The sequence below is a fragment of the Helianthus annuus genome, chromosome 3, assembly GCF_002127325.2.
Source record: "Helianthus annuus cultivar XRQ/B chromosome 3, HanXRQr2.0-SUNRISE, whole genome shotgun sequence".
In the NCBI taxonomy this organism is placed as follows: Eukaryota; Viridiplantae; Streptophyta; class Magnoliopsida; order Asterales; family Asteraceae; genus Helianthus; species Helianthus annuus.
This window is the reverse complement of record NC_035435.2, coordinates 108,987,235-109,012,981: the sequence shown is the minus strand read 5'-3', so window position 1 is coordinate 109,012,981 and position 25,747 is coordinate 108,987,235. Positions and strand designations below refer to the sequence as shown.

General features: G+C 43.0%; 1 protein-coding gene across 1 annotated transcript; it reads left to right on the top strand.

Annotated features, from left to right (window-relative positions):
* The first annotated feature begins 1,025 nt into the window (after positions 1-1,025).
* Positions 1,026-2,635, top strand: LOC110929525 (isoflavone reductase-like protein). The gene is made up of 5 exons (XM_022172681.2): positions 1,026-1,274; positions 1,379-1,519; positions 1,617-1,854; positions 2,066-2,269; positions 2,364-2,635. Exons 1-5 carry the CDS (start codon positions 1,092-1,094, stop codon positions 2,528-2,530), a joined length of 933 nt encoding a protein of 310 aa, XP_022028373.1. The 5' UTR covers positions 1,026-1,091; the 3' UTR covers positions 2,531-2,635.
* The last annotated feature ends 23,112 nt before the right edge of the window (positions 2,636-25,747 follow it).

Here is a 25,747-nt window from a genome sequence, read left to right as displayed (position 1 = left end):
ACTGCGTCTCGTAAGTAACTGACTCCATCACCGTCTTCAATCTATTCGTCAAAACCTTCAATATCACCTTGCTGATTACCCCAATCAAAGTGATAGGACGATATTCTCCTAAACCCACCGGATTCTCCACCTTTGGAATTAAAGTAATAAACGAAGACCCAACCCCCTTACTTATTGTCCCATACTCGTAAAAATGTTGGAAAATCTTCATAAAATCACCTTCGAATAAATGCCAGAAACGTTTGATAAAACGAAAATTAAAGCCATCTGGACCCGGCGCCTTGTCACTACCACAATCAAAAACCGCCTCCTTTATTTCTTTTTGCGAAAATGGACACACCAGAGAATCAGCTTCCGCATCAGAAATCGTCTTCAAGTCATCGCAGACCAGATTCGGTCTGACTTCCATGTCTTCCACAAATTTATCCCTGAAAAAAGAAAACACTTCACGTTTAACTAAATTAGGTTTGGTTACCCAAACCCCGTTAGCCATAATACCCGGGATACAATTCGACACCCTTCTTTTATTAACCACTCCATGGAAAAAACTCGAGTTTTCATCTCCATCTCTAGCCCATTTCACCCTCGCCTTTTGTCTTAAATCTTTTTGTATGCCAATTTCGATCTCCCGTAAACGTCTATTCCCTTCACAATAAACCCATTGTTCGTCTTCCCGTAAATCACGATTCTCGACCTCCACATCTAACTCCTCTCGACACCAAATCTAAGTAACTAGGCATTTAACTCTATAATTTGTGAACAGCAGGTATGAAACCTGCGCCGCCAAAATTGACTTGAAAAACACCGTAGATGACTTTTGTTATTGTAGGTATACATAATTTGGGCAAGTCATGGAAACAGAGTATTACAAAGCTTGAGATTCACCCACTAGTTTAAACGCAAAACCTAATAGGGTTAAAAGTAACTATCAAAAAACCAAAGGGATCAAAGTGTAAATATACCATATCTGGCTCATCAAGTTTTCCACACCCTACAAATATCTACTCTAGCTTGCTAAACTTAAAACTCTCAAAACCACTTCACATATATCTACTCTAGTTTTATACAATCTTTATCATTCTACACAGAACATGGCGGAGAAGAGTAAGATTCTGATCATAGGAGGAACCGGTTACATCGGTAAATTCATCGTGGAAGCCAGCGCTAACGCGGGTCATCCTACTTTCGTCCTCGTCCGGGAATCCACGCTCTCCGATCCTTCCAAATCTTCACTTATCGACTCCTTTAACAACTCCGGTGTTACTATCATCCCTGTCAGTAAAAATTCAATTTATTACTCAATTGTACTTGCAGTTTACTAATGTTATAACATGATTGAACCTTTTAACAGAAATTGTTCATGTAATTATTTTGGCAGGGCGATATGTATGATCACGAGAGTTTGATCAAGGCGATAAAGCTGGTGGATGTGGTCATCTCGACGGTAGGATTAGGTCAAACCCAACTTGCTGATCAAGTTAAAATCGTTGCCGCCATTAAAGAAGCTGGTAATATTAAGGTATTCGTTCTGGAGAGATAAACCTATTAATATACAAATTAAGGAATGTAAATGTACCTATGAATTCTAACTTTTTGTACTTACCATGATTATCAAGAGGTTTTACCCATCTGAGTTCGGATTTGATGCGGATCGTTCACATATTGTTGAACCTGGCAAAACTGCTTTAGCGGCCAAAGCTCAGGTTCGTCGAGCCATCGAGGCTGAAAAAATCCCTTATACATATGTAAATTCCAATGGTTTTGCGGGTTATTTTCTTCCAACATTGGCTCAGCCCGGGGCTACCGCTCCCCCAAGAGATAAAGTCGTTAGCTTAGGTGATGGAAACACGAAAGGTAAACACAATTCCGGTTTCTTTAGCTGTTAAATATTCTAGCATTACCATTGCTACACAATTGGGTATTTGCGACTGAATTTTAAGATAAAAAGGGTCATATGTTTATTGACCGGTTAGCGACATAAGTACTGATTGCAAATACTCAGTTTTCTAGCTAGTAGTATGATATTTATTTTGGGATTTTTCTTTTCTAATAATCCATATTGTAGTTGTTATCAATGATGAACATGACATTGCAACCTACACCATTAAAACCGTCGATGACCCAAGAACCGTCAACAAAAGTGTATACCTAAAGCCTCCGGGTAACATATACTCGTTCAACGAACTTGTGTCGTTGTGGGAGAAAAAGATTGGCAAAACATTGGAGAAGGTCTATCTATCTGAAGACCAAGTATTGAAAAACATAGAGGGTAAGTTGGATGAATACAACAACAAAATATCCTACCTTTTCGGTTAATCTATGGTGGTTGAATATATATAAACTATTTGTTCATTATCCTGTAGAATCTCCTTTCCCACACAACTTGGTCATGTCAATCATGCACGCAATCTTTGTGACGGGTGTTCATACAAACATTGAGATTGAACCATCATTCGGAGAGGAGGCTTCGGAGCTTTATCCTGATGTTAAATATACTACAGTTGATGAGTATTTGAGTCGTTTTGTCTAACAGATTTTCCCTTAAGAATGTGTTGGCGGAGTGACTATAATGAGTCCGTTAGTAATGGACCTACAATAACAATAATAATTTTAATGATAATATTTGTTTTTGCTGTGTGTGTTTTTTCTACTTTCTATTATTAATAAGGAATAATGGATTTTAATAATCCCAACTATTGACCATTGGCTGGCAACGGTTCCAATTTCAAAAATTCTCACTGGCGGTCCCAACTTTTCACATATTGGCCTTCAATGGACCTGACTAACAGAACGCTAACGCCGTTAGTCTCCGGTCGCCGAAAAACGTTTTTAGCCGGAAAACTCCATTTTAACCAGAAAACTCAACCTTTTCGTCTCAAACCTCTTTGTAACCTTATTACGCACCTTTAGGAACCTTTTCTAGTAAAAAGCCCCACTTATTAAGATCGCCGGAAAACTCTTTTTTCGCCACAAAACTTCTTTTTGGCCGGAAAACTCAAAGTTTTCATCCCAAACCTGTTTGTAACCATAGATCGGATCTTTAGGAACCTTTTTCCGACCAAAAACGTTTTTCCGGCGACCGAAGACTAACGGCGTTAGGGTTCTGTCAGTCAGGGTCCATTGAAGGCAAATATGTGAAAAGATGGGACCGTTAGTGGGAATTTTGAAAGTTGGGACCGTTGCCGACCAACAGACAAAAGTTGAGATCATTACAATCCATGATTCCTATTAACTAGGGCTGACAAATCGTGTCTTATCGGGTTTAACAGGTTTCTGACAACGCGTATAACACAAGTATTAAATATGAATACAACTCGTTTAACTACTTGATATCTCATGTCTATAACACAGTTTTATGTTTTATGTATCAAGAAAAAGAAATGATGGATCCTAACCTCATAATTTTATTTATTTTAAAAAAAGTAAAAAATCACATTTATATACTTTTTCAGTAAACAGGTCTAATCATGTCTTTTACAGATATCTATTGTCAGCCTACTTTTAACAATAATGGACATTGTCACTAGTGATGGGTGAGATGTCATCATTTCCGGTCCATCCCACTTTCAAGTAATAACACTAAGAACATGACACCATCCTTTTATTTAGATATCAAGTTGTGTAGCACTCAAGGACTCCAAATATGTCGTGCTTGTAACATCTTCTGAAATATTTTAGTCACTAAAAGAAATGTTTATTAGTTTAATATAGAGTTGCTAATTTGCAACAGTCAAAAACGTTTTCTCTCAACAAAACAAATGAGACCAAAACGTCAAACAATGACAAAAGTTTTTTTAATTTTTCCTACGTGGTTTACGAACCTAGTCTTAATCCTAAACTTTTCATGAGATAAGCCGGGAAACAAGACCATATGGCTTACAACTTTTGGAAAGTGGTATCATTAAAGTCGGTCGCATGTGGGGGGCTAAGAGGGTGTTTGGATTATATTTTGAATTGATTATTTGATTATTGCGTTTGTAAACATAAATAATCTAAAAAAGTGTTTGGATGAAAAAATGATTATCTACCTCCAAAACGCAGTTTTGGAGAAGCATGTACCTACATGTGTCACACCCCAACCGATGGCGGAATCATTGGGGCGCGGCAATGAGCGAAACAGATTTTTCAGAAGTTTCCATAACAACTATTTATATAATTCAGTTAAAGATACGTCCCATACCGTATCCCGAATAAACAAACATATTATTACAGATAACAACTAAACAAGTAATTCTGTTCCGACAACTCAGATTCGAATATTATTACAGCAATTGTTTATCTGCTTCTAGACCCCTATTCTGTTGACTTCCTGGCTGTAATGCCAGTGGACAAGATCTACAGACAACTATGCCTTAGACGCTTGTTCTTGGCAGACAACTATTTGTTGGGGGCTTCTAGAAACTTATTCAAGCCTCGCTTTCCTAGCAAGTAAGCATCCTAATTACCTGTCACATACGTTAAAATAAAGTCAATACATAAAATGTAGAGGTGAGCACACAAGTTTGATAATAGCATATAGAATTCGAATAGTTTACGCATAACCAGGCACGTACACAGAGGAAAACGATGCATGTTAATTATCGACATGGGACCATCGATACCAACGACTGCGGGTTGACCGTCCGAGACGGTTCGCAATACATGATTACCACCGTAATCCATGCAAGTAATTGTCCTTAACAACCCCCGTGTGAACGGGTGCTGAGTCCAAACTATAGTACTACGTTGCTAAGGCAGGTAGATAGCACTCCACGTGTAAACATAATAAACAACATTCATTTAGTCAGGTAGCACATGCAATTGGTTAGCGTTCAAATAGTTTGTGTTTGATTGTGTTTTGATAGGTAACGTTTGTAACACCCAAAAGTGCTAAAAGCAAAAAGGAATCGAGTATACTCACAGTGATTGATTGTGGATTGAAGGGAGCGCTGAGAGTAAGATTAGCCTGAATAGTTTGATAGCACAACAATAAGTAACGCGGAAAAGTAAACAAGTGTGGATGGATCGAATGGGCTGGTCGATCGAACGGTAGGTTCGATCGAACGGGCTGTTCGGTCGGCTGGTATGTCCGGTTGGACAGTCCTGTTCGATTCGGCCAGTAGGCTCGATCGGCTGGGCCATTCGAGTGGATTGTTTCTTCCTCTGGTGTGCTTGTTTTTGAGGATTTGAACTTTTGAAGTTTTCGTTGCCGCATTTGAGAACACTGAAGTGTTCCTACCTTTAAGTCGATCGATCGAACGGTTCGTTCGATCGGCTAGCTCACTCGATCGGCTAGCTCAATCGATCGGCTAGGAACTTCAGAATTAGTCCTCAACTGAATGTCACTCGGTCGAACAGTCTGTTCGATCGGCTGGCATTCCCTACTACGAACGAGTTGGAAAACGATTAAGTGTTGAAGCATAGTATCTCATGATCCGAACAGTAATGTTCACCAATCGAGTGACATATTCGATCGAACACTACTTCGTCAATACTATACCTCAAAAGTTTGGAAAAGTGAGACGCCATGTGCTAGCCGATCGGCTGGCCCGGTCGATCGGCTGGTATGTCCGATCGGCTGGGCTGTTCGATCAGCCTAGCCGTTCGGCCAGCAGGTCTGACCTGGTCGGCCTTTCGTCTAACACTTGGTCGTTTGGTTACTTGTCATTTTATCGAGGTAGTTTGATAACGAGTTGAACTATGATACCTTCGTTCTTACCCGTCTCTCCGGCTCGGACAGGAATCACCCAGGTCCGTCCGTTGGGCGGTTCGGAACGTCGGCTTAGAGTTTAACCCATCGTCGGTGAACCTCATAGATAGAATCCGAATCTTGAACCTTTTAACTTGTTAAAATGATTAGTTAGCCGGTTCAAGCTCCGTTTCTAGCGGTTTGAAGGCATTGAGTGTAAAAGAGTTGAAAGAAAGTTGGGATTCCTTCTTTCAATTCTTCACAACATGTGGATGTTTAGATCTTTGATAGATCTTAACTTGTTTATGTGGAAATCGGTTAGATCTAAGCCATTCATAGTTGAATGAGGCCAAAACATGATGTTCTTCAAGAACACTATGATGACATCACCCAAGAACACTTAGATCTTGGTGATTTCACGGTTAGAATCCAAGTTTTGAAAGATAGAAAGGTGTAGAATCAAGTAATGATCAAGAACATAAAAGAATTAGAGTTAAAACTTACCGGGATTGAGAGAAATCTGAGAAAAGATGAAGAATAGGAGCTGGCCGGTCAGAACTTTCCAAAAGTGGAAATGAAGACAACGACAACCCTATTTATAGGCTTCCAAAAGAGGAAAGTGGCAGCCGATCGGCCAGGAGCTCCGATCGAGTGGGCTGCTCGATCGGCTGGCAAGATGCTAGCCGATCGGCTGTCCTGTTCGATTAGGATGCCTCCTGTTCGATCCGCGACACACTTTGAGTATTTCGTGACGATTTTCGATGTTTCGATTTCGATGGACGATGATACGAATACGATAGAGTTCCTAGTCAAATTACTTTTAATCCCAACCACTATATCTAACATATAATCTTCTATAAGTTGCGTTTCGATGTCGGTTTCGATTGAGTTCGATTGCTTTTCGAGTTTCGATTTGATTTTCGATTGATTTGCTTGAATACCACACCAAACGTAAAGTAAACATGCACAAGTAACACATAAGGCACACACACAAGTATAACAATACCACAATTCGCATAATTCGAGTCTCGAGTTTGATTGATGAATCGATTAGCTTAATTATTGATTGATTAACTTTATCGCATTGTTACTTCCTACTATTCACAGTCGTAATTCGGTTCGCGTTAAAACATTCGATTACTTCGATTCTTGATGATTACAACACTTACTCCACATAATACAACTAAAACATAAAATAGACTATCTACAGTCAAAGAAAGACAAAGTTGACTTGGACTTTGACTTTGACATTCGAAAACACGGGGTGTTACAGCCTCCCCTTGTTTAGGAAATTTCGTCCCGAAATTAGGCTCGAAGGCTACACAACACCGTGATTTACCGATTTGATGCTTCAGATCTATTTATTTAAACAACTGCGGGTACTTAGCCTTCATGTCGCTTTCGAGTTCCCAAGTGAACTCCGCGCCTCGTTTGCCTTCCCATTGGTCCTTCACGATCGGGATGCGAGAGCGCCTGAGTTGCTTGGTCTGGCGATCCATGATTTCGACAGGCTTTTCCACGAAGTGTAATGTTTCGTTGACCTGAAGATCGTCGAGCGGTACGATTAGATCATGATCAGCAAGGCATTTTCGGAGGTTAGAGACGTGGAAAGTCGGGTGGACGTTACTGAGTTCCTCCGGTAATTCGAGTCTGTAGGCGACTTTTCCGATCCTTTCCAGAATCCTAAAAGGTCCAACATATCGAGGCGCTAGTTTCCCTTTCTTGCCGAATCGGACTACACCATTCCAAGGTGATACCTTTAGGAGTACGTAGTCACCAACTTCAAATTCAAGGGGCTTGCGTCTTTTATCGGCGTAACTTTTCTGTCTGTTCCGATCTTTTACCAAATTGTCTTGAATCTGGTGGATTTTGTCAGTCGTTTCTTGTAGAATCTCGGAACCGGTTAGTTGCGAGTGACCGATCTCGTGCCACACAATAGGCGATCGACATCTTCTACCATACAAAGCCTCGAAAGGTGCCATTTGAATGCTGGCATGATAGCTGTTATTGTACGAGAATTCAACCAATGGCAGGTGCTTGTTCCAACTTCCGCCAAAATCTATGACACATGCTCGGAGCATGTCTTCAAGAGTACGGATCGTTCTTTCAGTCTGTCCGTCGGTTTGAGGATGGAATGCAGTACTTAGATTAAGCGACGTACCAAGGGCCGCTTGAAACGTTTCCCACAATCGCGAAGTGAACCGAGCGTCCCGATCTGAAATGATGTCACGAGGCGTACCATGATTATGAATGATCTCGTCGGTGTAGATTTGGGCTAGTCGTTCCACCTTGTAGTCTTCTCGTATCGGCAAAAAGTGGGCTGATTTCGTTAGACGATCGACTATGACCCAAATACTGTCGTGACCTGATGGCGTGGGCGGGATTTTTGTTATGAAATCCATAGCTATACTCTCCCACTTCCATATAGGTATCGGCGGTTGTTCGAGTAAGCTAGAAGGTCTTTGATGTTCAGCCTTGACTCTTGCGCAAGTTAAACAACTTCCAACGTTAAAAGCGATATCCCTTGTCTCGCTGCATGAGGACACAGCCGAGACCAAGGTTAGAAGCATCACAGTAGACAATGAAGTTGTCGCTTCCGTCGGGCAGCGTAAGAATCGGAGCGTTGCACAGCATATGCTTTAGGCTTTGGAAGGCAGTCTCTTGTGCGTTTCCCCACACAAAAGGCTTGTCCTTATGAGTAAGAGCGGTAAGTGGCACAACGATCTTGGAGAATCCTTCAATGAATCGTCGATAATAGCCCGCTAGTCCGAGAAAAGAACGAACTTCTGACGGGTTCTTAGGCGTAATCCAGCTTTTGACGGCTTCAATCTTCGCAGGATCTACATGGAGAACTTGGCATAGAGTTGGTTCCCCTGAAGTAACTCGAGAACCAAACGTAGATGTTGCGCGTGTTCGGCTTTCGATTTGGAATAAATCAAGACATCGTCGATGAACACGATGACGAAACGGTCAAGATAAGGCTTACACACGCGATTCATCAGATCCATAAAAACCGCGGGTGCGTTGGTTAGAGCAAAGGGCATAACTACAAATTCGTAATGGCCATAACGGGTTCGGAAAGCGGTTTTAGGAATGTCTTCCTCATGAATCCGTAGCTGATGATATCCTGAACGTAGATCGATCTTAGAGAAGCATGTTGCACCTTGTAGCTGATCAAACAAATCGTCAATTCGAGGCAAGGGGTATCGGTTCTTGATAGTTAGCTTATCCAATTCCCGATAATCGATGCACATTCGGAACGACCCATCCTTCTTTTTGACAAAAAGGACTGGCGCGCCCCAAGGAGAGGTGCTCGGGCGAATAAAGCCTTTTTCGAGTAGTTCCTGGAGTTGGTTCGAGAGTTCCCGCATTTCGGATGGAGTGAGTCGATAAGGAGCTTTGGCAACGGGGTTAGCTCCAGGAATGAGGTCGATGCGGAAGTTGATATCACGACTTGGTGGTAGTCCGGGAAGATCGTCAGGAAACACCTGAGGAAATTCACGAACCACTGGAACGTCTTTGACTTCAACTTTCTTTTTCTTTCCCTTCTCCGCTACTACGATGTTGGCCAAGAAAGCTCGGTATTCCTTGCGGAGATACTTGCTGGCTTGAATACACGACATAAGCTTGAGACCCTTCGACGCTGTTTCACCGTACACACACAATAAATCACCATTCGCGAGTGAGAATCGGATCATCTTCTCGAAGCATACAACTTCGGCATGGTTTTCGCGAAGAAAGTCCATGCCTATTATGACATCAAATCTTCCGAGTTGCATTGGAATAAGGTCGATTGGGAAAATGTGATTGTTGAGTTCGAGAGTACAATCACGGAGTACAGAGTTAACGGCAATAGTTCTTCCCGTAGCGACTTCGACTTCGAATGACGAGGACAGATATGAGCGCTTACGACTAAGGAGCTTCTGAATTCAAACGACACAAAGCAGTTATCGGCTCCAGTATCAAACAAACATGATGCATAAATACCATTCACAAGGAACGTACCATTAACCACGTTGTTATCCGCCTGAGCGTGACGGGCATTGATGTTGAAGGTTCGGGCATGGGCTGCTTGCTGCTGTTGCTGAGGCTGCTGTTGTTGCTGTTGCTGTTGGGGCTCCTGCTTAACCACCCTGTTCGGGCACCTGTTTGCAAAGTGGTTAGGGTCACCACATGCAAAGCAGACTCGAGCATTGACTGCAGGTGCTGGAGATGCTCGTTGGCCTTGAGGGGCGGAGAGTAGAGCTTGGTTGACAGTAGCTTGAACTGGGGCTTGACGGGGACGATAGCGATAGTTCACAGTGAAATGGCCGTACAGGTTGCAGTGAGTGCAAAAACGACGAGCTAAACCCACTGGATGATGATAAGAGCATGTCGGGCAGAGTGGGTGAGGGCCCGTGTATGCACGCTTTGCTGGCGGTGCATTGATCACTGGAGCTGAGCGAGGGTGCTGCTGTTGTTGAGCTGGTACAGCTTGGAGAGGAGCAATAGTAGTTGTCACAGCACAGTTCTTGTTGCTGGAGCTGTTGTTCTTCTTCTTCTTTCTTGAGGACCTTGAGGATTGAGCAGAGGTGGTGTCGGTGGGTGCTGAGGTGGCTTGATGCAGAGACTTGGTTGGCTTATCCCAAAAACCAGACTTTACTCGCTTATCATTGATCTCAGCGGCTAGCAGGTAGGTTTCTTCGATCGTTGCTGGCTTGGCGGCGTGAACAAAGTCGGCTACACAGTCGGGTAGAGCTCGAATGTACTTCTTGATGGCTTGATATGAGGTCTTGACTTGATTAGGACAGATGATGCTAAGCTGCTTGAAGCGAGCAGTGAGAGCAGCGTTGTCTCCATCCTTCTGCTTAATTCCCCAGAATTCGTCCTCCAGCTTTTGGCGTTCATGAGGAGGGCAGAATTCGTCGATCATGATTGCCTTCAACTCCTCCCATGTTAGCTCGTAAGCTGCATCATTTCCGCGCTTGTTTCGTTCGGCCGTCCACCAGTCTAGAGCACGGGACTGGAAGACGCCTGTAGCATTGAGAGTGCGGAGATGCTTAGGACATCCGCTCTGGCGCAGAGTGACTTCGACTGAGTCGAACCAGTGAAACATGGCTGTAGGACCATCTTCGCCAGTGAACTCTTTTGGTCCGCATGCTTTGAACTGCTTGAAGCTGAAAGCAGCCTTACTTGAATCCTTAGGGTTTTCAGCTCGGGATTCTTCAGACGTTTTGCTGGCATTTTCATACACCTCACTTACGGCTTTCACCACTTGCTTGGAGATGATAGCAGCGAGACGTCTGTCCCTCTTTTCCTAGCGGGTAAGTGGGGTTCGGTGTCCGGATGACGACATGGTCTGCAACAGACATCGTCACGAGACTCAACACAACAGAATCGAATCTCACCTCACACGTCTACTATTATCTAAAGCTTAGAATCACGTCGAAACACATATTTCGCAACATATAGGCACATAATCACAGATACACATAATCATAGAACACAGAAGTACACAGAGCACAGAATCACAGAAGTAGAGAAGCACATAAGCACATAAGTACCTAGAGCGCAAACACAGAAACACATAAATACCTAGGCACTTAATCACTGAAGTAGTCAGAAAACAGAAACCTATCCTTCAAAGTTCGCGTGTCGTTCGAATATCGTATCGAATAGCATCGTATAGTATAGTCTAACTTAGTCGTATAGCATAACATAGTATGATACCGTCTAGATTTGCGATGACTGGGTGTCGATTTAAGATAGAACAGCAAATGCGAGTCGTGTGTGTTGATTGATATGATAGCGAAATCGAATAACATCCCAAGACATAAGCACAAAACAGAGAAGGCACATATGAACACATAAAAAAAATCAACGAGTCATCTGAGTACGCGGTTGCGGTTCTCAGAATCGAAACACATAAAATCGAGAGATAGATTGTCTGCGGCTACTAGACATCGACTACCCAAGGCAACTCGACTATTCGCAGTAGGCTTGTCATCACTTTCGACTCTAGGGGTCGTGTTTTTGCCTCGATTCTTGGGCATTCCACACGCGTTCCCTAGGTCATTGATGTGCTAAATGTGAGTTACTTAAAAACAACTAAAATTACCCTAATCTAGACTCTCTAAGTTTTAAATTTATAAAACTAAGACTCTCTAAACCCTAAACCACACGACCGGCAAGTGTACCGATCGATGCAGTATAGCCTAAGGAAGTCCGAGTATCGAACCCAAGAGACTCTACTAAATTACGCTAATGACTCGATCTAGACTTAAACTGACACGACTCAACTAATTGTTTATTAATTGGGGGGGGGGGGTTTCTAAAAATCCTAAGAATGCAAATAAGGAATAACTAGATTAGCTAAATAACTAACACTAACTGGTATACTTGATAAATGCTTGAAATCTGATAAGCAGCTCCAAAATCACCCGAATGGAGACTGAGTACGGGTGGTACATATTCAAACCTGCATAACAAAAACAAGCAAAAACCAAAGCAGTACCGACTCAAAAAAAAAAATGACTCAACACTACTAAATTAGACTCATGATACAAAATAAAAGACTCAATATACAAACTCTACAAACTCTACAAAACCTCCCCACACTTGAATTTAATCAGGAGGCTTCTCTTTGATCTGCACCCTATCCAACCCGTTTAATTCCACCCGGTCCTCAAAAATAGTTAAAAATTTATTGGTGGAATTATAAAATATTTTAAAAATTTGAAACGGGTCAGACCACCAGAATTTATATTTACCTGGAAGAAACCGAATGCATGACATGTAGCGAGAGGAATGATCGTGCGTGAATTGTAATGTCTTCTTCTTTTCCATCTCGACCCAACCTTCGATCCTCTTCCGGTTTAGATCCTTTCTCTTTCTTTTTCGTTTCTTTGCCCTCTCCTGCGGTTTTATTGATTCTGAAGTTTCATCTATCACTAACACCAGGGGCCAGCTGTGGTGTTCTTCTTCTTCCACCACTCTTGCAGGATGATCCCCACACTTAGTCTCTTCGTAAGAGGTAGGTTCGATCACCTCTGTCGATTCACCTTCAAGTAGAGCATCAAAGTATGCTATATCCCCATCAGGATCCAACACTCCTACCTCTTCATATACTGGTAAACCATCTAATTCTAACTCTAAAAACTCATCCTCCCAGACGACTTAATTTCTATCTCTTCAATTTCTTCCTCTGCACCAAACATTAACCCTATTGAGTCTCCTAACTCTACTTCCTCCTCCATCACTTTATCTTTTTCCACTTTATCAAACATCCAATCAGTGGAATCCCCCAATTCCACTTCTTCTTCAATTACTTTTTTCTTCACTAACGACCTTTGATACGCCACCCATTCTTCTTCATCTATTTCATCATCAGAGTCACTCCCGAAGTCATATATAATACCCTTCTGGACCGGAGGTGGGACTTCGTCGTCCATTATCGTCTCCGTGACTGGAATGATCTCCTCATCTGACTCTTCTGCTACTTCCTCTAGCTCACCCCGCTCTCGAACTAACTCCTCTACTCTCTTTTTATTTCTCTCCGTATATTCAGCCATGCTTTCCAGGGCAGCTTGATTTTGCGCTATGAACTGCGCCATTTGTGTCATTGTCTGAGCGAACATCTCTTCTATCCTACTCATACTACTCTCAAAACCTCTATCGCTCGTCTGAACCAGGTTACGTTGCGGCTGCTGATACAGATCATTGTAATATGGCCGATGATCATAACCTTGCAGAGAATACCCCTGTGAAAAATAAGGTTGCGGTTGCACAACAGGGTTAGTGTAACGTGTGGAGTACCTCGGGGAATATGGACAAAATATAGATATGTGAGGTATACCACAATTTTGACACATAAAAGGGTTGGCGTCACATCGTGCAGAGGACCCCTCATACTGTGGGCACTTAACAGTAAAATGAGGTCCTCCACAAATTTCACACATATTTACAAGACTCAAGAAAAATAAAAGACACGGACAATTAGACTCCTACGACTCAAACAAACGAACAAATAGCACGTAATATGTCAAACAAGTCCAAACAAAGTAATTAACGCAATCGCCAAAGAGTCCCCGGCAACGGCGCCAAAAACTTGATGTGCTAAATGTGGGTTAATTAAAAACAACTAAAATTACCCTAATCTAGACTCTCTAAGTTTTAAATTTATAAAACTAAGACTCTCTAAACCCTAAACCACACGACCGACAAGTGTACCGATCGATGCAGTATAGCCTAAGGAAGTCCGAGCATCGAACCCAAGAGACTCTACTAAATTACGCTAATGACTCGATCTAGACTTAAACTGACACGACTCAACTAATTGTTTATTAATTGGGGGGGGGGGGTTCTAAAAATCCTAAGAATGCAAATAAGGAATAACTAGATTAGCTAAATAACTAACACGAACTCGAACGAAGACTTTGACCAAAGATGATGAAGACTGCCTAGGCTAGACGCAAGCTAAACTCAGAATGGATTTCTATTCGATGATTTTGTGGTGTGGAACCGGGATCTTTGGATACTAAACCTATTAAGACACCACTAAGCCCCTCAAACACTCTCAAGGCGATTCTTATGGCACTACCTAGGCTGTTACGCTCACCGGCTTTCTAGATTTTCCTTTCAGTCCTCTAGTTTCTTGAAAGTGCTTATGTAAGACGCTCTACCTTGCCGCGCGAATGTCTAAAGCAACTACGGGTTTTAATCTTGGCTTAATAGACAATGGAATGTTAAGTCCTTATAACTAAACCGAGACCTATTAATATCCTCGAGCCTTTCCGCGACGAGTCTAGCAGCACACTTGATTTTATTAAATTACCGAATATTGTTTCTAAGGTTACTTACTCGATTTTCACCCTAAAGGATCAAAGATTTATTATGTGATATAGACACTCACCAAAACCTAAAACCCTAGCCCGACTCTATTCCGTGATAAAGACCGTCACCAAGAATCGAACGAAGCAATAAACAATAATCAAACAATCACAAGCACGCATATGCACCAAGTTAAATTCCCATAGCTTTTAGAGTACAAGAAAGATCCACAACCATGCCAAAAACCGAATAAAGAACCAAACTTTATTTAACTATTATCATTAGCCTAGGTAGTTAAAGAAATCTAGCCAAGAATCATGGTCTCAAAAACAAAAACACAAAGTATAAAATCAGAATTCACAGACATGAAACAAATAACTAAGAAAACAAGAAAGAGCCCGGAGAGATAGAACCCGTTTAATTCTTAAGCTTTCCGCTTCAACCCGATAATTCTTAGAACTTGAATCCTTGCCAATAGATCCCCTGATGTGCGGCTGATGTTCACGTCTCCAGGAATCTTTGTCTGATGGTTTGTGTCCCCCCTGTTTGTGCGTCTCAATTGATTCCCCCCAGTCTTCGTCTCCTCTTTTGATTAGGGTATGGCATCATATTAATATTTGATTTTTACAAGGCCCACACACTGACTTCTACGATTACATGGGCTTTTCTATGTTTGGCGGCCCCCACAACCGTTTGATGTTACGTATATATTTATGGGGTATTGCCTCCCTAACATAATAACCGCCTTCCTTTATTTGATGTCCATGTATCAATGTTATAATAAATATATATCACAATTTTCGATCCAACACGATTCCTTCCCTAGGCCATGTCTCGAATAATCAACTCAGCCCAACAAGCCTTTGCCATGCATGCAGCGGCCCACTTCAAAAAATAATTAATGGACGGTGACAACAGATTTTATTTTGTTTGTACGGTCAACCCAATCCATAATTCACATGGATTCCTTGTTTTGTCTAGGAATTATTTCCATCTTTGAGCACTGTTGTAATTCTGGTCCCTTAATCTTTTGCAACATGTCACTATGAATTTTTCACTTCAATATATGCCAGTTTGGGTCCCTCGCCTTTAATATATAAATTAGAAATAGTGGCATTGGCCCATTCACAGAAAATGGCTGCAAATTTACTTCGGGCTCTGGCACCCCACTCTGCCCAACTGGCTGGTTATTTCTTTATTACCCGTTTCCGCTCCATTTGCACCAGGACCTGGCCAAACACAAAATAATGTAATATAACACTAAAACTAAATAAAAACAAATAAAACTATACAAAAACTATACAATTTACACGGGACAAATATGTGTATTTTACCCTACATCAGTCATACTCGTGAGTTCAGGTCGTTGGAGTCCGTCGAAGCCTTGGTGAGATGAATAAAATCCAGAACAAACTGCCAAGGTCAGGGTTTCACCCCTTGGCTTAGCAATTTCTCCCTTGTTTTTAATAAAATAAAGGAGGTTACTCATCAAAATATGGATTTCACTCCTGATTTGGCATAATCTCCCTTGTTTGTTGGTGTAAATAATGAGATAAGCATGAATAAACGAATAGAATCAGCATAAGCCAGGAAGTTTGGTCAGGAGTTTGCGGCTTTCACACCTATTCCTGACTGAATCGCCTTACCTTGGTTGAAAATTTGAGTGCAGTGCTAGTGAAGAATTGCAGAACAAGGCACATAAACTGGGTCTGATGGTTCCTAACTATAGTCTAGGTCTCTAAGACAGCGACCCGGACTAGGTCGTGTCCAACCTAATTCCCTATAGTTATGGCTCTGATACCAATCTGTCACACCCCAACCGATGGCGGAATCATCGGGGCGCGGCACTGAACGAAACAGATTGTTCAGAAGTTTCCATAACAACTATTTATATAATTCAGTTAAAGATACGTCCCATACCGTATCCCGAATAAACAAACATATTATTACAGATAACAACTAAACAAGTAATTCTGTTCCGACAACTCAGATTCAAATATTATTACAGCAATTGTTTATCTGCTTCTAGACCCCTATTCTGTTGACTTCCTGGCTGTAATGCCAGTGGACAAGATCTACAGACAACTATGCCTTAGACGCTTGTTCTTAGCAGACAACTATTTGTTGGGGGCTTCTAGAAACTTATTCAAGCCTCGCTTTCCTACCAAGTAAGCATCCTAATTACCTGTCACATACGTTAAAATAAAGTCAATACATAAAATGTAGAGGTGAGCACACAAGTTTGATAATAGCATATAGAATTCGAATAGTTTACGCATAACCAGGCACGTACACAGAGGAAAACGATGCATGTTAATTATCGACATGGGACCATCGATACCAACGACTGCGGGTTGACCGTCCGAGACGGTTCGCAATACATGATTACCACCGTAATCCATGCAAGTAATTGTCCTTAACAACCCCCGTGTGAACGGGTGCTGAGTCCAAAGTATAGTACTACGTTGCTAAGGCAGGTAGATAGCACTCCACGTGTAAACATAATAAACAGCATTCATTTAGTCAAGTAGCACATGCAATTGGTTAGCGTTCAAATAGTTTGTGTTTGATTGTGTTTTGATAGGTAACGTATGTAACACCCAAAAGTGCTAAAAGCAAAAAGGGATCGAGTATACTCACAGTGATTGATTGTGGATTGAAGGGAGCGCTGAGAGTAAGATTAGCCTGAATAGTTTGATAGCACAACAATTAGTAACGCGGAAAAGTAAACAAGTGTGGATGGATCGAATGGGCTGGTCGATCGAACGGTAGGTTCGATCGAACGGGCTGTTCGGTCGGCTGGTATGTCCGGTTGGACAATCCTGTTCGATTCGGCCGGTAGGCTCGATCGGCTGGGCCATTCGAGTGGATTGTTTCTTCCTCTGGTGTGTTTGTGTTTGAGGATTTGAACTTTTCAAGTTTTCGTTGCAGCATTTGAGAACACTGAAGTGTTCCTACCTTTTAAGTCGATCGATCGAACAGTTCGTTCGATCGGCTAGCTCACTCGATCGGCTAGCTCACTCGATTGGCTAGGAACTTTAGAATTAGTCCTCAATTGAATGTCACTCGGTCGAACAGTCTGTTCGATCGGCTGGCATTCCCTGCTACCAACGAGTTGGAAAACGATTAAGTGTTGAAGTATAGTATCTCATGATCCTTACAGTAATGTTCACCAATCGAGTGACATATTCGATCGAACACTACTTCGTCAATACTATACCTCAAAAGTTTGGAAAAGTGAGACGCCATGTGCTAGCCGATCGGCTGGCCCGGTCGATCGGCTGGTATGTCCGATCGGCTGGGCTGTTCGATCAGCCTAGCTGTTCGGCCACTAGGTCTGACCTGGTCGGCCTTTCGTCTAACACTTGGTCGTTTGGTTACTTGTCATTTTATCGAGGTAGTTTGATAACGAGTTGAACTATGATACCTTCGTTCTTACCCGTCTCTCCGGCCCGGACAGGAATCACCCAGGTCCGTCCGTTGGGCGGTTCGGAACGTCGGCTTAGAGTTTAACCCATCGTCGGTGAACCTCATAGATAGAATCCGAATCTTGAACCTTTTAACTTGTTAAAATGATTAGTTAGCCGGTTCAAGCTCCGTTTCTAGCGATTTGAAGGCATTGAGTGTAAAAGAGTTGAAAGAAAGTTGGGATTCCTTCTTTCAATTCTTCACAACATGTGGATGTTTAGATCTTTGATAGATCTTAACTTGTTTATGTGGAAATCGGTTAGATCTAAGCCATTCATAGTTGAATGAGGCCAAAACATGATGTTCTTCAAGAACACTATGATGACATCACCCAAGAACACTTAGATCTTGGTGATTTCACGGTTAGAATCCAAGTTTTGAAAGATAGAAAGGTGTAGAATCAAGTAATGATCAAGAACGTACAAGAATTAGAGTTAAAACTTACCGGGATTGAGAGAAATCTAAGAAAAGATGAAGAATAGGAGCTGGCCGGTCAGAACTTTCCAAAAGCGGAAATGAAGACAAGGACAACCCTATTTATAGGCTTCCAAAAGAGGAAAGTGGCAGCCGATCGGCCAGGAGCTCCGATCGAGTGGGCTGCTCGATCAGCTGGCAAGATGCTAGCCGATCGGCTGGCCTGTTCGATCAGGATGCCTCCTGTTCGATCCGTGACACACTTTGAGTATTTCGTGAAGATTTTTGATGTTTCGATTTTGATGGACAATGATACGAATACGATAGAGTTCCTAGTCAAATTACTTTTAATCCCAACCACTATATCTAACATACAATCTTCTATAAGTTGCGTTTCGATGTCAGTTTCGATTGAGTTCGATTGCTTTTCGAGTTTCGATCTGATTTTCGATTGATTTGCTTGAATACCACACCAAACGTAAAGTAAACATGCACAAGTAACACATAAGGCACACACACACGTATAACAATACCACAATTCGCATAATTCGAGTCTCGAGTTTGATTGATGAATCGATTAGCTTGATTATTGATTGATTAACTTTATCGCATTGTTACTTCCTAATATTCACAGTCGTAATTCGGTTCGCGTTAAAACATTCGATTACTTCGATTCTTGCTGATTACAACACTTACTCCACATAATACAACTAAAACATAAAATAGACTATCTACAGTCAAAGAAAGTCAAAGTTGACTTGGACTTTGACTTTGACATCCAAAAACACGGGGTGTTACAGCCTCCCCTTGTTTAGGAAATTTCGTCCCGAAATTAGGCTCGAAGGCTACACAACACCATGATTTACCGATTTGATGCTTCAGATCTATTTATTTAAACAACTGCGGGTACTTGGCCTTCATGTCGCTTTCGAGTTCCGAAGTGAACTCCGCGCCTCGTTTGACTTCTCATCGGACCTTCACGATCGGGATGCGAGAGCGCCTGAGTTGCTTGGTCTGGCGATCCATGATTTCGACAGGCTTTTCCACGAAGTGTAATGTTTTGTTGACCTGAAGATCGTCAAGCGGTACGATTAGATCATGATCAGCAAGGCATTTTCGGAGGTTAGAGACGTGGAAAGTCGGGTGGACGTTACTGAGTTCCTCCGGTAATTCGAGTCTGTAGGCGACTTTTCCGATCCTTTCCAAAATCCTAAAAGGTCCAACATATCGAGGTGCTAGTTTCCCTTTCTTGCCGAATCGGACTACACCCTTCCAAGGTGATACCTTTAGGAGTACGTAGTCACCAACTTCAAATTCAAGGGGCTTGCGTCTTTTATCGGCGTAACTTTTCTGTCTGTTCCGAGCTTTTACCAAATTGTCTCGAATCTGGTGGATTTTGTCAGTCGTTTCTTGTAGAATCTCGGGACCGGTTAATTGCGAGTGACCAATCTCGTGCCACACAATAGGCGATCGACATCTTCTACCACACAAAGCCTCGAAAGGTGCCATTTGAATGCTGGCATGATAGCTGTTATTGTACGAGAATTCCACCAATGGCAGGTGCTTGTTCTAACTTCCGCCAAAATCTATGACACACGCTCGGAGCATGTCTTCAAGAGTACGGATCGTTCTTTCAGTCTGTCCGTCGGTTTGAGGATGGAATGCAGTACTTAGATTAAGCGACGTACCAAGGGCCGCTTGAAACGTTTCCCACAATCGCGAAGTGAACCGAGCGTCACGATCTGAAATGATGTCACAAGGCGTACCATGATTACGAATGATCTCGTCGGTGTAGATTTGGGCTAGTCGTTCCACCTTGTAGTCTTCTCGTATCGACAAAAAGTGGGCTGATTTCGTTAGACGATCGACTATGACCCAAATACTGTCGTGACCTGATGGCGTGGGCGGGAGTTTTGTTATGAAATCCATAGCTATACTCTCCCACTTCCATATAGGTATCGGCGGTTGTTCGAGTAAGCTAGAAGGTCTTTGATGTTCAGCCTTGACTCTTGCGCAAGTTAAACAACTTCCAACGTAAAGAGCGATATCCCTTTTCATACCCGGCCACCAGTACTTATAATGAAGATCCTGGTACATCTTGTCTGCTCCGGGATGAATAGAATACCGGGATTTGTGGGCTTCGTTCATGATAATCTTTCGCAAATCGGTCCGCTTAGGGATCCAAATTCGGTCCAGATAATAGAATATCCCATCTAATTTGCTTACCAACTGAGCTCCATCGTGATAGATCCTTTCTTTCTTCAATGTACGCTCGTTAAAGCAAGCATGTTGAGCTTCACGAATAAGGGTTTCGAGGTTGTGCTGGGCTTGGATGTTTCGGATACTGAGCACGTAAGTCTTCCTGCTGAGTGCGTCAGCAACCACATTCGCCTTGCCTGGGTGATAACGAATCTCACAGTCGTAATCGTTGAGAAGTTCTACCCATCGACGTTGACGCATATTAAGCTCTCTCTGATTAAAGATGTGTTGTAAACTCATGTGATCAGTGTAGATTGTACACCTTGTGCCATACAGGTAGTGTCGCCAAATCTTCAATGCAAAGACAACTGCGCCTAGCTCGAGGTCATGGGTTGTATAGTTCTTCTCGTGGATCTTGAGCTGACGACATGCGTAGGCTATAACCTTGTCTCGCTGCATGAGGACACAGCCGAGACCAAGGTTAGAAGCATCACAGTAGACAATGAAGTTGTCGCTTCCGTCGGGCAGCGTAAGAATCGGAGCGTTGCACAGCATATGCTTTAGGGTTTGGAAGGCAGTCTCTTGTGCGTTTCCCCACACAAAAGGCTTGTCCTTATGAGTAATAGCGGTAAGCGGCACAGCGATCTTGGAGAATCCTTCAATGAATCGTCGATAATAGCCCGCTAGTCCGAGAAAAGAACGAACTTCTGACGGGTTCTTAGGCGTAATTCAGCTTTTGACGGCTTCAATCTTCGCAGGATCGACATGGATACCTTGACTATTCACGATGTGACCCAGAAACTGAACCTCCTCCAACCAGAATTCGCACTTGGAGAACTTGGCATAGAGTTGGTTCCCCTGAAGTAACTCGAGAACCAAACGTAGATGTTGCGCGTGTGCGGCTTTCGATTTGGAATAAATCAAGACATCGTCGATGAACACGATGACGAAACGGTCAAGATAAGGCTTACACACGCGATTCATCAGATCCATAAAAACCGCGGGTGCGTTGGTTAGAGCAAAGGGCATAACTACAAATTCGTAATGGCCATAACGGGTTCGGAAAGCGGTTTTAGGAATGTCTTCCTCTTGAATCCGTAGCTGATGATATCCTGAACGTAGATCGATCTTAGAGAAGCATGCTGCACCTTGTAGCTGATCAAACAAATCGTCAATTCGAGGCAAGGGGTATCAGTTCTTGATAGTTAGCTTATTCAATTCCCGATAATCGATGCACATTCGGAACGACCCATCCTTCTTTTTGACAAAAAGGATTGGCGCGCCCCAAGGAGAGGTGCTCGGGCGAATAAAGCCTTTTTCGAGTAGTTCCTGAGTTGGTTCGAGAGTTCCCGCATTTCGGATGGAGTGAGTCGATAAGGAGCTTTGGCAACGGGGTTAGCTCCAGGAATGAGGTCGATGCGGAAGTTGATATCACGACTTGGTGGTAGTCCGGGAAGATCGTCAGGAAATACCTGAGGAAATTCACGAACCACTGGAACGTCTTTGACTTCAACTTTCTTTTTCTTTCCCTTCTCTGCTACTACGATGTTGGCCAAGAAGGCTCGGTATTCCTTGCGGAGATACTTGCTGGCTTGAATACACGACATAAGCTTGAGACCCTTCGACGCTGTTTCACCGTACACACACAATAAATCACCATTCGCGAGTGAGAATCGGATCATCTTCTCGAAGCATACAACTTCGGCATGGTTTTCGCGAAGAAAGTCCATGCCTATTATGACATCAAATCTTCCGAGTTGCATTGGAATAAGGTCGATTGGGAAAATGTGATTGTTGAGTTCGAGAGTACAATCACGGAGTACAGAGTTAACGACAATAGTTCTTCCCGTAGCGACTTCGACTTCGAATGACGAGGACAGATATGAGCGCTTACGACTAAGGAGCTTCTCGAATTCAAACGACACAAAGCAGTTATCGGCTCCAGTATGAAACAAACATGATGCATAAATACCATTCACAAGGAACGTACCATTAACCACGTTGTTATCCGCCTGAGCCTGGCGGGCATTGATGTTGAAGGTTCGGGCATGGGCTGCTTGCTGCTGTTGCTGAGGCTGCTGTTGTTGCTGTTGCTGTTGGGGCTCCTGCTTAACCACCCTGTTCGGGCACCTGTTTGCAAAGTGGTTAGGGTCACCACATGCAAAGCAGACTCGAGTATTGACTGCAGGTGCTGGAGCTGCTCGTTGGCCTTGAGGGGCGGGGAGTAGAGCTTGGTTGACAGTAGCTTGAACTGGGGCTTGACTGGGACCATAGCGACAGTTCACAGTGAAATGGCCGTACAGGTTGCAGTGAGTGCAAAAACGACGAGCTAAACCCACTGGATGATGATAAGAGCATGTCGGGCAGAGTGGGTGAGGGCTTGTGTATGCACGCTTTGGTGGCGGTGCATTGATCACTGGAGCTAAGCGAGGGTGCTGCTGTTGTTGAGCTGGTACAGCTTGGAGAGGAGCAGCAGTAGTTGTCACAGCACAATTCTTGTTGCTGGAGCTGTTGTTCTTCTTCTTCCTTCTTGAGGACCTTGAGGATTGAGCAGAGGTGGTGTCGGTGGGTGCTGCGGTGGCTTGATGCAGAGACTTGGTTGGCTTATCCCAAAAACCAGACTTTACTCGCTTATCATTGATCTCAGTGGCTAGCAGGTAGGTTTCTTCGATCGTTGCTGGCTTGGCGGCGTGAACAAAGTCGGCTACACAGTCGGGTAGAGCTCGAATGTACTTCTTGATGGCTTGATCTGAGGTCTTGACTTGATCAGGACAGATGATGCTAAGCTGCTTGAAGCGAGCAGTGAGAGCAGCGTTGTCTCCATCCTTCTGCTTAATTCCCCAGGATTCGTCCTCCAGCTTTTGGCGTTCATGAGGAGGGCAGAATTCGTCGATCATGATTGCCTTCAACTCCTCCCATGTTAGCTCGTAAGCTGCATCATTTCCGCGCTTGTTTCGTTCGGCCGTCCACCAGTCTATAGCACGGGACTGGAAGAAGCCTGTAGCATTGAGAGTGCGGAGATGCTTAGGACATCCGCTCTGGCGCAGAGTGACTTCGACTGAGTCGAACCAGTGAAACATGGCTGTAGGACCATCTTCGCCAGTGAACTCTTTTGGTCCGCATGCTTTGAACTGCTTGAAGCTGAAAGCAGCCTTGCTTGAATCCTTAGGGTTTTCAGCTCGGGATTCTTCAGACGTTTTGCTGGCATTTTCATACACCTCACTTACGGCTTTCGCCACTTGCTTGGAGATGATAGCAGCGAGACGTCTGTCCCTCTTTTCCTGGCGGGTAAGTGGGGTTCGGTGTCCGGATGACGACATGGTCTGCAACAGACATCGTCACGAGACTCAACACAACAGAATCGAATCTCACCTCACACGTCTACTATTATCTAAAGCTTAGAATCACGTCGAAACACATATTTCGCAACATATAGGCACATAATCACAGATACACATAATCATAGAACACAGAAGTACACAGAGCACAGAATCACAGAAGCAGAGAAGCACATAAGCACATAAGTACCTAGAGCACAAACACAGAAACACATAAATACCTAGGCACTTAATCACTGAAGTAGTCAGAAAACAGAAACCTATCCTTCAAAGTGCGCGTGTCGTTCGAATATCGTATCGAATAGCACCGTATAGTATAGTCTAACTTAGTCGTATAGCATAACATAGTATGATACCGTCTATATTTGCGATAACTGGGTGTCGATTTAAGATAGAACAGCAAATGTGAGTCGTGTGTGTTGATTGATATGATAGCGAAATCGAATAACATCCCAAGACATAATCACAAAACAGAGAAGGCACATATGAACACATAAAAAAAATCAACGAGTCATCAGAGTACGCGGTTGCGGTTCTCAGAATCGAAACACATAAAATCGAGAGATAGATTGTCTGCGGCTACTAGACATCGACTACCCAAGGTAACTCGACTATTCGCAGTAGGCTTGTCATCACTTTCGACTCTAGGGGTCGTGTTTTTGCCTCGATTCTTGGGTATTATACACGCGTTCCCTAGGTCATACTCGTGAGTTCAGGTCGTTGGAGTCCGTCGAAGCCTTGGTGAGATGAATAAAATCCAGAACAAACTGCCAAGGTCAGGGTTTCACCCCTTGGCTTAGCAATTTCTCCCTTGTTTTTAATAAAATAAAGGAGGTTACTCATCAAAATATGGATTTCACTCCTGATTTGGCATAATCTCCCTTGTTTATTGGTGTAAATAATGAGATAAGCATGAATAAACGAATAGAATCAGCATAAGTCAGGCAGTTTGGTCAGGAGTTTGCGGCTTTCACACCTATTCCTGACTGAATCGCCTTACCTTGGTTGAAAATTTGAGTGCAGTGCTAGTGAAGAATTGCAGAACAAGGCACATAAACTGGGTCTGATGGTTCCTAACTATAGTCTAGGTCTCTAAGACAGCGACCCAGACTAGGTCGTGTCCAACCTAATTCCCTATAGTTATGGCTCTGATACCAATCTGTCACACCCCAACCGATGGCGGAATCATCGGGGCGCGGCACTGAGCGAAACAATTGTTCAGAAGTTTCCATAACAACTATTTATATAATTCAGTTAAAGATACGTCCCATACCGTATCCCTAATAAACAAACATATTATTACAGATAACAACTAAACAAGTAATTCTGTTCCGACAACTCAGATTCGAATACTATTACAGCAATTGTTTATCTGCTTCTAGACCCCTATTCTGTTGACTTCCTGGCTGTAATGCCAGTGGACAAGATCTACAGACAACTATGCCTTAGACGCTTGTTCTTGGCAGTCAACTATTTGTTGGGGGCTTCTAGAAACTTATTCAAGCCTCGCTTTCCTAGCAAGTAAGCATCCTAATTACCTGTCACATACGTTAAAATAAAGTCAATACATAAAATGTAGAGGTGAGCACACAAGTTTGATAATAGCATATAGAATTCGAATAGTTTACGCATAACCAGGCACGTACACAGAGGAAAACGATGCATGTTAATTATCGACATGGGACCATCGATACCAACGACTGCGGGTTGACCGTCCGAGACGGTTTGCAATACATGATTACCACCGTAATCCATGCAAGTAATTGTCCTTAACAACCCCCGTGTGAACGGGTGCTGAGTCCAAAGTATAGTACTACGTTGCTAAGGCAGGTAGATAGCACTCCACGTGTAA